The 14,959-nt window shown below is 43.7% G+C and overlaps 1 protein-coding gene across 2 annotated transcripts in view; it reads left to right on the plus strand.

The window, feature by feature from the left end:
* Positions 1-425: 425 nt before the first annotated feature.
* LOC126544687 (uncharacterized) overlaps positions 426-14,959 on the plus strand; it is a 36,757-nt gene continuing 22,223 nt past the window's right edge. Inside the window, exons 1-2 of one of the 2 annotated variants that reach the window (XM_050192139.3) lie at positions 426-1,157; positions 12,145-12,213. In XM_050192139.3, coding sequence (XP_050048096.1) covers positions 1,049-1,157; positions 12,145-12,213 — 178 coding nt within the window. In that variant the 5' untranslated portion in view covers positions 426-1,048. Of the gene's footprint in view, positions 1,158-11,110; positions 11,158-12,144; positions 12,214-14,959 lie in introns of those variants that run through there. The other variant, XM_055077804.2, reaches the window with a different exon arrangement.

Below are 14,959 nucleotides of genomic sequence, written 5' to 3' on the forward strand. Positions count from 1 at the left end.
TGTTGATGCACTGCGTGGCTGAGAAAGTTAGCCTCATATAGTTCTTATGTTATTTCACTGAACACCATGGTCGCAAGCATTGCTGAAACGGAAACACCAAATCAAGCGGATAAACTTTGTGAGATGTCGACACAGTCACGTCACGAGGAAGAAAAGAAAGCTAAGCTTAATGATTTTGGCATCTATCCTTCTGTCTCAGTAATTCGGTTCAGAGCGAAATGAATCGGTGATGTGTGCGGATATTTTTTATTTTTGCGGCGCCAATCAGTCGCCAGCAGAGACGTCATCAACTACTGGAGACGTAGTTGGGAGTTTAACAATGCCGCCGACTGGAAACTGAGGCCGAATACGCAAAGCTTTTTGTTATTAAGTGCTCTTCGCCATTTGCCGCCCGCTTTCACAAATATTTGGTCCAATATGGCGATTGGCTCGAATGTGCCCTCATGGACAGATTTAGCGAACGAAGGTTGTTGTGAATACGGTCCTCGAAACATAATCAAATCGAACTTCACGGAGGGAAATCCTCTAGGAAAGGCTTATTGTTTGTTTCTGTTTGACCTCTTCATATGGAATGTCTATCTCAGTAAACTAATTTGGCAAGTTTGAAAAACTCTAAATACAAAGCAAGGTCAAAACGATGAAGGAGGATAGGTATACGCTGCACTCACTGTTTTATGTGACTACGACGTTGCCAGCGTTTGCTTAAACGAAGGCATACGCAGCTGCATGTATTGCAGCATTGTGTTTCTCTGCTGACCGCTATCAGATCCGGTCTTCCAATAGGTTCATAGCTCCCGCGGAAAGACCGTCGAGCTTTTGTTTAATTTAGCGATGCGAAAGCTGGACACCATTCTGCAGCAGGCAGGCATTGTATCAACTTTCTCTTTCTCTACATTGGTCATGAGAATGAGAGGAAGGTTTCAAGGGAGCTTGCACGTGACCTGCTAAGAGAGCTTTGGACTTTTGTGGAGTCGGTCGGCGCTTGGCATTGCGACATCACTGTGCGTAGGTTGATATGGCTCCTCCGGAAAGAAATTTCTTGCTTTAAATGCCGAACCATACCGGCGCATCTGAAAGGAGGAAATCAGAAGAGATGAAGAGGCTAGTTATCCTGAATGTGCTTGTGATTTTGATGGTTGTAACGAAAATCAACAATGGTAAGTGTTGCGTTGTCTTGCGACGTTCACTACATGTAGCAGTACTCTTAGTACGTTGCTGAATTGATTCGCAGGAAGAGATTCTGTGTCCTCATCAAACTAAAAATGAAGAGTCTGCTCCTGGAAATCTCGAGCGTGTTAGAAATAGTTTGAATACATCATGAAAAAATGAAGAAATGCGTATGCGCTACAATGCTTGATTCAAGTAATGCTTCAATCACTGCGAGAATGTGTCATAAGCCCCCAACTTCTCAACATGCTTAGAGGCAAGCACTTGATAATGAAGACTGTACATTCCAAAAATTTAGGCAGGCACAGTGCCACCTAAAAATTATTAGAGAGTGAAGATTGGACATAGAAAAAGAATTGTGCGATAATGTAGATCTGAAGGCAGACAGAATTTTACTTTTCTCAACATTTTTTTCCCGACTCAGCGCAATCTCTAATATCCAATGACAACTAACCCTAAAAACGCGCTTAACAATAATAGAGTTCTGCGCAACGCTTAGAGGCTGCCTAGGAATTTCAAGGATTTTCGGACGCAGCAGATGTATGTGTGCGAAGCGGCGCTCACTGACAAACATGACATTTAGGACACACCCGGTTCGCGAAGTCCCCGAGAGATGGCTTTTATTGCGTTTGCCTTTACCCGTGGCACGTTCCCACTGCGAAAAGCGCAAAGACCTAGGGAACTTCAACAAATGAGACGCCGTGCACCGTGCACTACTAAAATCTTTATGAGGAACTGTTTAGAGAGCTACGGTAACAGGAGTTCGCGAAATATGAAAACAATAACCTAGGATGACATGAAATGTCAAAATTGCGTGTAACGAGTGAAGCCACAACTGTTGCCCAATTTGAGTGTTACATCGGGTGTAACTCCCTATCTAACACTCAAAGCGCACTTTGTTAAGTGTTCTCGTGGGCTAGGTGAAGGAGGTACTAAGGTAAGATTTAGAAGAGGCAATGTCGATGAATGGAAAATGAGATTAGGAAAATTTCAAGGCAGTAACCCAACCCAGCGTAGCTGTCTGAGCTGAGATCTTTGCCGTGTTGTCAGCACTCGTGTCGCAAAAGCAGACTTCATGGCATTCAGCAAATTGTCGTTGTCCCCTTCTCGTCATCATGGCGTCATCGTAGCTACCCCCTTTATAATGCAGGTCATCACTGCCCAGTTTCCAGGCATTCCCAGCAATTATTCAGGTCGCACTCGAGCTTTCTATGTTTTACAGGAGTAGAGAGGTCTCCCCAAGATGATGCATCGGTCTTTAAACGCTTCGTGTACACAAAAGTTGTTCACAGGAATTGCTTTAGGAAAATCCAAATAATGTTTATATTTAAAAAGGCGAGGACAAATGACTACGTGCTACAGTCTGTCTCTGGTTTCATTACATTGCTTAGGATCAGACAATTTGCGTTAACGTTTGTGATGCCGGGGTGTTCTTATGCATGCTTTTGATAAGCAGGGTCGTGAATAAATGGTTGGGGCGAGACTTCATGCCGACACGCGCCGTCCACTAGAGTAGACTTCAGCCGTCTCAAAAGAGGCCATGCAGCGACGATTATGGAGACCATGAACATAACAGCAATTGTTTTTACAAAAGCAAACGGCGCTGCAAAGGAGGTCGGGGGAAGCGACTAGCCCGGAGGTACAGAAATTCAAATGATTCACTCGTATGTTTAAGTTGTGAGGTGCGTTCAAGTCGGCGATGAAACGAAAACCCTTCAGTACGTTGTCACAGTGGCAGACTTCACTGACGTTGCTATTTGATTAATTGCCCAGACCCACAAAGGATCCAGTACTATACCACCCTTTTGCTGTGAGTGTAGGCCAAGCCAATAACAGAAAAATTGAAAGCAAGGAATGTTAAAAACCCTGAAAGTAGCGTTATTAGGCATTGGATAGACATGCTTGTTTGACTATAAAAGGAAGCTGCCCAGTAGACAGTCTTTAACCGCGTCTTGGTGCCTCAGCATGCCCAAGCCAAACGACGAGGGTATGACATTAGAGGGCACCATAGCGGCGACATGCGAAGGCATTGATATTCCGCCATTTGTGGCTGTTGCTTTATAACAATTTGCCACAATAAAACCCGAACAGTGCGCTCAGAAGTGCGTTTTCATCCGAATCCGAGCAGTCCGTTTTTAGAAGGAAGATGTTCAATACACTATTATAATTGCAAATCAGTGCTTTGGAAATCAGAGCCTTAGGGCCCAAACATGGTAAATCCGCCCGTCCGTTCCGCCCTCATCCGCCCGCGTGAGGATGGCTCTCTAGTGGAGAGGGACGAGCGGCAAAAACTTTCCCGTCCGCACGCTTGCTCGTCTCTCATTGGCTGGTGCGAGGCGGACGGTGTCGGTTGTCGTCACGGCAAAGATGGCGCTTGCTCGAAGCGAAGCGAAGCAGGCACGCGAGGCCTAAGCTACAGCCGCGTCAGAAACAGTCTATTTTTCCCTTTCTTATGATTTTTACTAGCGTTATCTGGCACCCACAGAGATAGTAACCGATGGCAGCAAGCCGGTGCACCCTTCCAGGCCTCGTCAGTGCGTGCGATCGCCGAAAGAAACAGACCGAGCAGAGGAAGCGTGTTGTGTTTACGAGAGCTCGGAAGAAATATTTGAAGCCGTAGACTTCGTGATTTCGTGTTCCATGCTACGCGTGCGCGTCGCAAAACGAGAAGTCCATCATATACACGTGCATTCTGAGAAGGACACATGTTCAGTGCGTGGCGAAATAAGTAGTGTCCGATTGGCGCACCCAGCAAACACTATTGGTATCTGTTCTGCGCATGCGGTTCGTTGCCGCGAAGTGGTGAACGCCAGCCCTTCGCAACTTTCGGAAGTAATGATACGATCAGTAGCGATAAGTTTTCATTGCCTCGTTATCGCTTGCATTCAGCGTGTGAACCGTTTTACCGGCTGCGATGTGCCGGGGTTACCGGGACGTTCGAACTCTGTTCTTGCTGTTATGAAATGTGTTCTATGTTGCCTGTGAGCCGTTTTGCCGGCTGCGATGCGCCGAGGAGACCACGACGTTCTAGCTGTGTTCTTGCTGTTACGAAATGTGTTCGCAAGCTACAAACCGTGATATATATGTGCTAAGTATCGCTGCGTTGCTGGGTGTAGAAGTGCTTGTTCTACGCGATGTGCGTGTGATCAGAATTGAACTGTGCAGAAGTGTTGCCAATCGCGTTCTCATATTTAGTACCCTTGCATATTAGCCCTATCACACCGGCCTTTTCTGATTCGTGCATGTATAGTTTGTTTCAGAAGTTGTTACTGCACTTTTGAAGGTGATTCTATTGTGGGGAGTTTAGGGAACATCATAATCGTTACGCGTATTAGGACATACATACTTGTCTTGAAATGTGGACATGCCTGACAGCACTAATGTCATGAATGAAAATTTCAGGCAGCCTTGCTTTTTATCATGTGGACATTGGTGTGACTAGCAAGAATTTGTAGATTTCACGATGTAAACTGCTTTATACTCTGTGATGCAAGCGACTTACATATACCCAAAAATCCTAACTGCTGGTGACTAAGCACAGAGTCTGTTTGTGATGACACCAGTGGCATGGTAGATGAATAAGATATAGGTAAGAACTGGGTATTTGCTTCTTATTAAGTACAAGTTTTACATTTGCTAATAAAAAGCAATATGAATGCGAAAATGAACACGTAAGACAAGTAATAAAAAGCAACAAGTAAGTAAGTGTATGCCGATATATGATGTTCAGCCAGCAGCCAGCAGAAATGCATGAATGAAATTTTGCCTAGAGCTCTTCCTCACTGGCTAGCTATGGTCACGTTACTAATGCCGGCAGAATTGGGTAAGCGAAGGTTTGCCGTTACTTTGTATATCCACCCTATTTGATTATGCGGTTCGTGTTACCTGTTTTGGCATGAGCCTTCGGTTTAAAGAAAACAATAGCACAAGTACCAGCACTGTGTACCTGATAAGAGTTTTACTTTCTATCCTTGTGTTCATTCTGCTAACAGTAATAGGAAAATGTGCATTAAACTGACTTGGGCCTGCAAAGTATGTCTATTAAATATTTTTCCGGTGCACTTTCGTCTATCTGTAAGCTTACTGCTACCTATCATTCGTGGGTGTAGGATGTTGGACGCTATAAGTGGCTATCTTACTGATCTTTGTTTTGCACAGGCCACGGTTCCACTCAATAAATTAATCATTTTCATCTACGCTGCCAGACTATGGAAAGAGGTGCCTCGCCTCTTGTCATTCTTTAACATGTTCATGGCCACAATGCATTTCCTCTGAAAAGTCAGCTGCTATCACAATGTAAAACGTGCCTATTGGCTGTCATGAGTATATCCTGAACACATATTTTCACAATTATGTCAACATTAGTTATGTGATCGAAGCCAGCCAATGAGGGCGAACTGCTGGCAAAATTTTCGAGTGACCTTGCTGGCAGAGTTCCTGTCTCTATATTATGTTAGCCACACTGTTTTGTCACTGTGCTGCACTTATCTTTTTTGACAAATAGTTACTACCCAGCCAGATAAGACATTGTCAAACCATGAATTTTAGGCCCATACACATGGTCATTCTTTATTTTATCATATCTGGAAATGACACCCATGTATAGCTTAGATTAGCAAAATCAGCCTAACGTATGCACAGAATTGAGTTGCTCCATGTGAGAAATAAGTCATTGCGTAGCTAATAGGAATGAGGCTGGTACGAAAAAATTGTTTGTCTTTGTCTTGTTGTATAAGTTGTGCTTCTCATTTGATGCACACAGTAACACGTAAACACAAATGTATGCGTACCTTGCATTTACGTGCATGTGTGTGTGAATAAAACAGCACAACTTCTAATATGAAGGCACGTTGCACCAACTATACCCCATCAAAAATGGTGTATGTGGTATTCAGCTTATCTTACCTAAACTTTATCACATGCTGCACTTACAACATTTCATACCAGTATGTAAACCAATTTATGGACAGTATCCGCAGCATGTGAGAGCGCAGATTTTAGACCAATGCAGTACTTGAAGCAGCAGCTTTTTATTCACCTTTTGCCATCGCCTATTAGGGGGATCTTGTTGATTAAGCCATCCAAACAACTCATGTAGAGGTTTGTGTTTAGTATACCAACAGTGAAATTCTGAATGCAGCTGCACTTCTTTTTATACTAGTGACATGAATTACACTGCTCATCGTTCTGTCACGTGTTGTTCTTCAGTCATACATGGTGACAGTATTTGGCGTCATGAATTCTAGGCTCATTTTCACTTGGGCCTTTCGATGAAGTGAAACCTGCTCCTCCAATAATCAGTTTACTGAAAAGCCACCACTGAATCAATAGCTCAAAGACCATTTGCTGCATGCTTTTCGGCAATGAGGTAGTGTGCGGAAACTATGTGTGTGACATCGCTTCAGCTACACCAATAATTACGCAGCTGAACCTGCTACATGTAGTTAAGTCTTTGATATTGATAGAGGAAGATGTAGCACGTATGCAACAGTTACTCATCCCTTGAAATGTGAATGACCCAAACCTTCGCAAGCATATCGGTCACAACCATCTGGCAGCACAAGTGGGAACACTAGTGCTATCACAAATTAAAACAAGTAAAATAGCGCCATCATGTAAGCTGGTTTGTCGTGATTACCCTGCCTGCAAGTTTCTTGTTTATATTGGATAGGCTTCCTACTTTATGTGTTAACAGCTTTCCCAACATTTACTGCGCTAATGAAGGCAGAGCACAGATGCCAGTACTGAAGGAGGTATATACAAGTAGGGCAGAGCATTTATGAGTAAGTTCAAGAATATAGGGGTAAAACTACATCGAATAAACTATTTTCACATTAGAAGATATATCACCACAATGAATGCACATTCAGAACATGCATTAAGTGCCCTGTGTCGAATATTGAGGCCTGTGGTGCCAAAAACCTGTTTCCCTTTTGAATATTGACATAAAGAAAAATTCCACTCTGTACTTCTGCGTCGGAGGGTAGAATATCAAAGGAGAGGTGCAAAACGGATTTTGTATGTAGTAGTCCAGTATGAATGTGCTACACAAGTTGTGCCAAACATAGCTACCTGTGTGCAAAGCATGGGTCAAGTTACCATATATGTGTGCCTGACACATTAAAAATTTTTTCCTTTGAAAGTTCTGAGATTTAAATGTGAAATACTCCTGTTTTCAGCTACAAATAGCGCGTATACATGTTTGACCTGCACCACAAATGGCTGATGTGACAAAAATGTGTACACCTTACTGTTACGTTGCATTTCATGGTGTCTCAGTTTACTTAATATAGTTTTGAATTGATAGATTGCTTCACATGTTTATAGCTAAAAACCACAGAAAACTACATGCATTGTGACTGCGAGGTCACCACACGAGGATTTGTTTGCGTGGATGCTCACCTGCAAAGCTGAGCATCCACCCTTACATTTCAAACACTTTTTTTAATGCTCGGCAGTTATGCTTATAAGCCCACTGTGACAGAAAATCTACACCACCTTAATTTAAGTGCGATGTAAAGGGTTGTTTGTGCATAGCCAAGGTGTTCTATAGTGCCTGCAGGAATACAGCATTGTCCAGTGGCATCGTATAGTCCAGGCGTAACAGTGAACAACTAGTAAACAATGTGGCTGATAATACTAAGCTAAACCATACGTAGGAGCATTATGTTATCTAAGCACACGCAAAGTTGCTTTCAGTGTGCTGAATAACCACAGCTTTGGTTCACCAAATTGTATTACTGCACACGAACAGCGCTGAAACAAAGTCTGGACAATGGTGAGCAATGCGCCAAGGAATGAAAGATCACTTGTGATGTGTGGATTTGAATAGTAGATGTGAGTGCATACCTAATTCAACAGTATGCATGTTTTCTTCTTGAACAATTTTACATTTGGCACAGAGGAAGAGCCACTATGGCCTCGTGACTGCACATTTCTGTGCTCTCACAGTGCTAATGGGAGCATTACGGATTTGGCTACCCGAATAGGGAATAGATAATGGAGCACAACAATCTTCAAGTGTTACGCAGAATACCTTGTGCATTATTCACAAAACTGTACCTAAGGAACTATTTGCTGGTTTGTCATGTAAATAAAGAAATCGCAATGAGTGCCTCCTCACTTTTTGTGCGGCCCTGTCTTCCGCCATATGAGCCTTCATGTCATTGTCATGTGCATGTTAAAGCAGCTCCTAATGAAGAAAGACGAACACGAAACCACTAACTACATCAACCTTTTCCCACCACAAGAGGTCATTGAACTACTAAGTCAAGTCATTTGATAATCTCGGTTTGCTTTGAAATAAAATACAGGCGCTGACCAGCTGTTTATATTCTGCTATGTATTTTTCGTTTTCCTAAATATGGCACTGTGCATCACCTAGCTAGGTTGTCACTGCATAAATACACAAACAACATGCAACATGCAGCTCATGCCCAACTTACTAAAAGAACCTGAGTAGAGCTTATAATAGTTCATGTATCATGTGCATCTTGTGCGGATGGATGGATATAACTTTCGAGCTTATTTTTTATGCTAGAGCAATCAAAATAAAACACGCATGTATGATGCTGAAATTGTCAAACAGTCTCAAGTGGATCATCCTTGTTTGCTGCCATGGGTGAGAGAGGGAGCATGGCCGTAATGGTACTGCTTAATTTTTTGCACTTTGGTAATATTTTGTACATTGTTGAAATGTTACATTAGCTATGTCTATGTAGTAAGGTGGCAACAGATTAGCCACCCAGGCTGGCAAGAAAGAATGCAATTGTTTCATTTCACTAAAAATAAGTTCTCGTATAAGCAATATAAATTATTTGCTTTCAAATAAATACTCCCCTTGGAATCATCTCACTAGCATATATCTGTATAAGGTCACCGCTATACATACACATTGCTTTTATGCCAGTCATTATGAATTGTGCACTCACTGCTTGACCTCCGATTCCTTGCTCCATGAAATTAACCACTTATGCACAACCTTTTTGCACACAGTCAGAACTTCATTCATCACTGAGCACATTATTTAAGGTTATATTTTGTTTGGAAAGTTTACAAGCAACAAGTATTAAATTTTCATTATGCATGTTTGATGCCTCATCATTGGTGGCTCCATATATGTAAAAAAGTAGAGGCATTTTATGCATCCAAGTGCTTTAAGCACTCTCTTAAAATTGACAGAGCGAGGAAGAAAGCATGAGCAAGCAAATGCAAGCATATCAGCAAGCTGTGCTCGGAGCCTCACACGCGTGCTCAGTGGTAAAAAGGTTTGTCTTGGCGACCTACACAGCTGTATTCCGCGACAGATGTGCATTTATTCCGTATTCTTGCAAGCTGTCACAAGCACTACAGAAACCGCGCCACCACTCCGAACATGGGGATTTCGGTTGAATCGCTTCCGGCGACATCATCACTTTCGCGTGACGTAGAACGCAGCGCGTTAGATAATTAGAGATGTTTTGTTCAACAAGCCAAGGCAGCGCGCACGGAAAGTAATCGTCCGAGAATACGTCGCATGCTGCGGCGTGATGCGATTACATCTGTAAAAGGTGGCGCAGGTAAGACGACTGTGCAGTGTTTCGAAGAAGGATGACGGTGCCAATGCAACACATGCGGCTGCAGAACAGCATGTGGCAGCCTAGAGTCGCATTTTCACCGGGATGCGGAAACTTGCAATCACATCTGCCAAAATATGCCAGTGTCGTCTGCTGCAGCGCCTACGTAAAGGAGGCGTTGTCTGCTGCCAAAGGTAGTTGCCAACGTTGAACACCTTTGCTCCGCCGAATGGTTGCCAGCTGTCAACAGGCCGCGTCGCCTTCTAGGAGTGCGCGTGCGATCCGCTCGTGTGGATTGAGCGTGCCCCGAATTTTGCGAAACCATCTGTCTTTTTGGCGTCCGCACGCTGGCGGACGAGGGCGGAAAGGACGGGCGGATTGACCATGCTTGGGCCCTTAGAGCTAACAGGGCCTAGTCGATAGCAAAGGAAATTACCTTAGTTATGGGCGTTTGAAGTGTGTGTCGTGTTGCTGAAAGCCATCTCTGCGAGCCAACGAGTGTAGAGATCTTGCCTTGACAGCAATCTAAACATTGTTCTTCTATCCAGTGGGTATTGGAAATGAATAAGGTTGTATGTAAAATAATGCAACATTACGCACATCGCTAGTAGTTAATAATGGGAAAATGAGACATCCACCCAATCCTAGCAATTGCTGCAAAGGAAACCCATATGGGTTCCTCGAAAGAAAAGCCTTGCAGTTCAAGAAAAATTCGCCCTGGACCGGGAGTCGAACCCGGAACCACCGCCTTTTTGGGGCAGCCGCTCTACCTTCTGCGCTAACCAGGCTGCTAGAAGATGGCAAAGTGAAGTCGAATTTGTCAACAACTCGAAGCAAAGGCAAGAGTTTGTCGTAATAACTCTGCGGAAACCCACAAAGTGAAGATAATTAAGGCCAGATGAGACATCCACCCAATCGCATCAAATACTACAAAGAAAACCCATATGGGTTTCTGGAAAGAAAAGCCTCGCAGTTCAAGAATATTCGACTTGGTCCAGGAATCAAACCCGGGACCACCGCCTTTCCACGGGGCCGCCGCTTTACAATTTAGGAAACTAGCCGATAGCAGAGTGAAGTCGAACTGCCAGAGCAGTTTGAGCGTCAAATTTTCTACTCGCAAGCGCAACTGTTGAGCTCTTTAAATCGGTACTGTCTGTCTGAAGCCGTGAAGCAAGCGAGCGAGGAAGGCAACCGGAGTTGAAAGAAATCGCGCGCCAGGGAAAGTACGAAATAGCGCGAACGCTTGGCAAGGTAACGCCACCTAGAGGAAAGTGTAGGACAAAGGTGGACGGGGAGGACAAAGCAGACGAAGCGTCGCGGAGGACGAAAGTAGGCAGAGGCACACCAGGTTGACCTCCTCTTGCGATATAGACGCACTGAGGTAACATCGTCCTCGCGCATCGTACGCTGTGTGTGCGCGTGAAAGCGTGAAACGGTGAGCCTGCGATCGCGCCTCAATCTCGCGCGTGTGAAAAGGCGGAAGCGCGCAGTATTCTCTCGCGCTCATGACACCAGGGGAGGGGAGGGAGGCGCGGCGTTGCACTTCGGCCGTGCGCGGTCGCGCTGGCTTTATCTTGAAAGCGATCTGGTTAGCGGGGAACAGTCTAGGAAGACCGATGCTCGTAGCTTTGCGTGCGCAGTGTTCTCATCCCTCAGTTTGCGTGGAAGCGTCACTTTTTCTTACTCTGTGTACACGTTACGCAATGTTTATGGTAGGTTTCCCCGGTTTCCTCTGCGAACTAAACCAGACACCTTGTTCAATTTCTTTAAAGTTAGGGGAAGGAAGGCTATGGGAAAAATTTAGGCGAAGTAGAAACGACCGTAGTATTATGACCGTAGTATTAGCTAATGTATGCAAGGATTTCGGAGGGTTATATAGGCGTTTAACGAAGAGTGCATAAGGTGCCCCCATTCCTGCCATTCTGGGAGTGCTCTGAAAGCAACCGATATCAAATTTAACGAAACTATGAGCAATGCACTGTTGAAGTAAAATGCGTTGAAATGATTTACTGCATTTGTGAAAATTCCTTACCAAGTGCTTGAAAGTGTTGTATGCTGTGAAAATGTTTCAGACAGACGAATAATATACGGCTACGTTTTAAAGCACGTCGGTTTTTCACATGCAATACAAATTTTCATCGTAATTGCTCTAAAATTAGGTTGTGATTCTGCAAGTGGCACAAGTCCGGAGTTTCATTTTTCTCTTTTTACTCCATGATTGCTTTCTGTCTTTGTGTGGCAACAACGTAGGCTGTGGGCCTTATTTTTATACCTCACGATAGTATGGTGCACCAAGAATTAACACAAAGGAATACAAAAGAAAGTACTTGTTAGTAATATTGAATATATTTAGGAGCGCGTAGAGAGAAGCCAAAGGCTTGCGATAAATTATTATAATTCTCTCTTTTATACCATCTCGAAGCTGAAGCGAGCACAGCAGAGGACGTTATGGAGAAAGCGGGAAGCCTAGCAGTAAGCGTTGGACAAACAGGTAAGCATCATGCTGACTGAGAATCGAATATATCTATTTGTTTATGATTACCTGTATATTTCTGGTGGGCCATGACACTGAAGATCATTTGACTGTTGCATGCAAGAAGGATCGCTAATTATGTCTGAAGAAGCGAACTTTATATATCTATATGTTCACAGTGCATTTCTTGTTGTTCTTTACACAGCGAAGAAGTTATCAGAACGAAATTAATTGATTTATTTAGCCACACCCCCTTCTAACATTCCACACTCCTCGTAACATCGCTCTGGCACTGTCTGCTAGGAGCTGGCCGGTGAATGTATCTCTTGGTCTCGAATAAAAGCTGCTGCGCATCAGCATAACATAGTAGAGCTCTTCAGGCACGTATACGACATGCTTGCGCCAACTCCTTTTCCCTGAGGACCAGCTTTAGGCACATTTTTAAACTTGAGCGGCATTTTCGACTAGACACCGCTAGATTGGCAGGAAGAAAGGGCCAATCGTCGACTACGGCACTAACCTCCTCATCTGATTATCAGTTTTCACTGGAGTAGCTCGGCCCCACAGGAACCGTTTTTACTTCTGCGCGCACTTAACCTATTCTCCGTCAATTATAATAAAGATGCAGCAGATCCAAGGAGTTAGAACCTATATAGAGCGAAGCTTTGTGTGAGCGCCTAAAAAGCTGAAACATGAGTACACACACGCAAGCACACGCCCACCACTCACACACACGCACACACAAGCGCGGGTGCACACAAATCATACCGAGCCTTTACTTTCATAGGCATGATGGTCTCAGAGACAGCTTGCGCATTCGTATGTAGCGCAATTCGAATCAATTCAATCCGCAACAAGCGTTCACTTCCGCATCACCGTGCAGCCGCGGATGCGTGAGGGCGAGCTTTCTGGTTCTCTCTCTGTCTTGCCCCCCCATGGCCAGCGCCGTCGGTCACGCCGAAGGGCGGAGGCGAGCGCCATCTGCTGGTACTCAAGGAGCCAAGCGGCAAGCACGGAGTGCGTGCTGCGCTGGTATTGGTTATGAACAGCGAGGCCGCAGCGGATGCAGTCACGAAACCCGGCGTGTTATGCAAGAGAAAAGCCTCGCAATGTGGGCAATGTAGTCAATGCCAGTAGCATTAGAGCAATCAAGAGTGACCTCCTATAAACGAGAAGAGCCTTTTATTCGGCGATGCAAACAAGGCTATGGGTCACTGCCGACGTTTTCTTTGGGAGTTACGTGCATTTTACGTCAGGAAATTTGCATAAAACCCGTTGGAATAGTTTTTCGTCATAAGGCCCCAACTGTTATTCAAATCTTCATGAAGTTTATAAGTGCTCTGGTTGGGCATCTGCTGACGAATCAGTTTTAATGAACGGCGTTGCATCGAAGACCAGAAGGAAGAATGTAGAAACTGCTGGAAAATTTCCTTAGATCACACGACATATTCTGTTATAGAAACGAAATTGGAAAGTGCACAAAAAAGTATTGGTTACAATACAGGAAAGAGTAAAATATTTGGCAGTTTCACTCGTCCAGCTCTGACAGCAACAACAGTGTCCAGCGTTGCTTTCAAACTCCTTGGACGGTGTTAGAAATATTCGGAAAGAGGACCTACTATGGCACCATCTTCCGGGATTGCGCGATGACCTGGTATGAGGGATAACATGGTGCACTCCGCATAATTGGACTTCCAGCGCTCAAATTACGGCACCCTCCCCGTCATCTCTGCAATAAACAAAGAAAGTCGATAACTGCGAATCTACTGGTCCCGGGAAAATTGAAAACTTCAGATCACTTTGTACATGTGGTGCATGCAATAAATAATGTGCCCAATCACTGTCTGCGGTCATCGAAAAGTGTACCGAACCGTTCTTTTTTTTTTTTTGGCGAGATAGAAGCATTCATATATTCGTATACGTTTCATACGCTGTCTGTAAAACAGCAACGGATGTTTGCTCAATGTAGGAATCACACGGATTCTCAACAAGCGATTGCACGGGAGCATGTATGTTATCGCACGACATCTATATTTATCGCGCAATATTTTTATTTGGTTGCTACTGTTACCGTCTGTGTGTATGGTTTCTTTGTTTTTTAGTGGGACAAATTGCCGATCAGGAAGTACGACGCAGTTGTTCAGGTGCACTTTAAGAAGATTCGAAATCCCTCACGCGACAAATCGAAATGGTCAATGATCATGTGTATATTTAGAAGGCACATTAGTATTCTTTCTGTATTAACTGGTTGAAATTGAAGAATTGCAACATATACGCAGCCTAGAAGACTTGCCGGGATGAATACCAGTACTGCAGTATTTGTGTTGCCTTAGCCAGCATATATATATATATATATATATATATATATATATATATATATATATATATATATATATATATATATATATATATATATATATATATATATACGAATACACGCAAACTGCCTCGAGCGGCAAGTCGCTTGGCAATTTTTCGTGTATTGGCGGGCTTCTTTCACGCTCGGGAAAATACTTTTATGTAGCGTGCACTGAGCAACAGAAAGCTGTATCGGAATTTTTTTATGGTGCTCTGCGATTTTCTCATTGACACCTTTCCTGTAGTTATATTTCAGAAGTCAATTACGTAATTATAAATAATTAAGTATTTACATGCAATACAAAACAAAAATAATCTGAGTATCTCCAAGCGACGGCAAAGAATATTACCTTGGTTCAGTGCAGCAACGTGGCAACTGCATATTTTTAAATCTTGATGCATGGTA

Source organism: Dermacentor andersoni, chromosome 10 (assembly GCF_023375885.2).
Source record: "Dermacentor andersoni chromosome 10, qqDerAnde1_hic_scaffold, whole genome shotgun sequence".
Lineage (NCBI taxonomy): Eukaryota > Metazoa > Arthropoda > Arachnida > Ixodida > Ixodidae > Dermacentor > Dermacentor andersoni.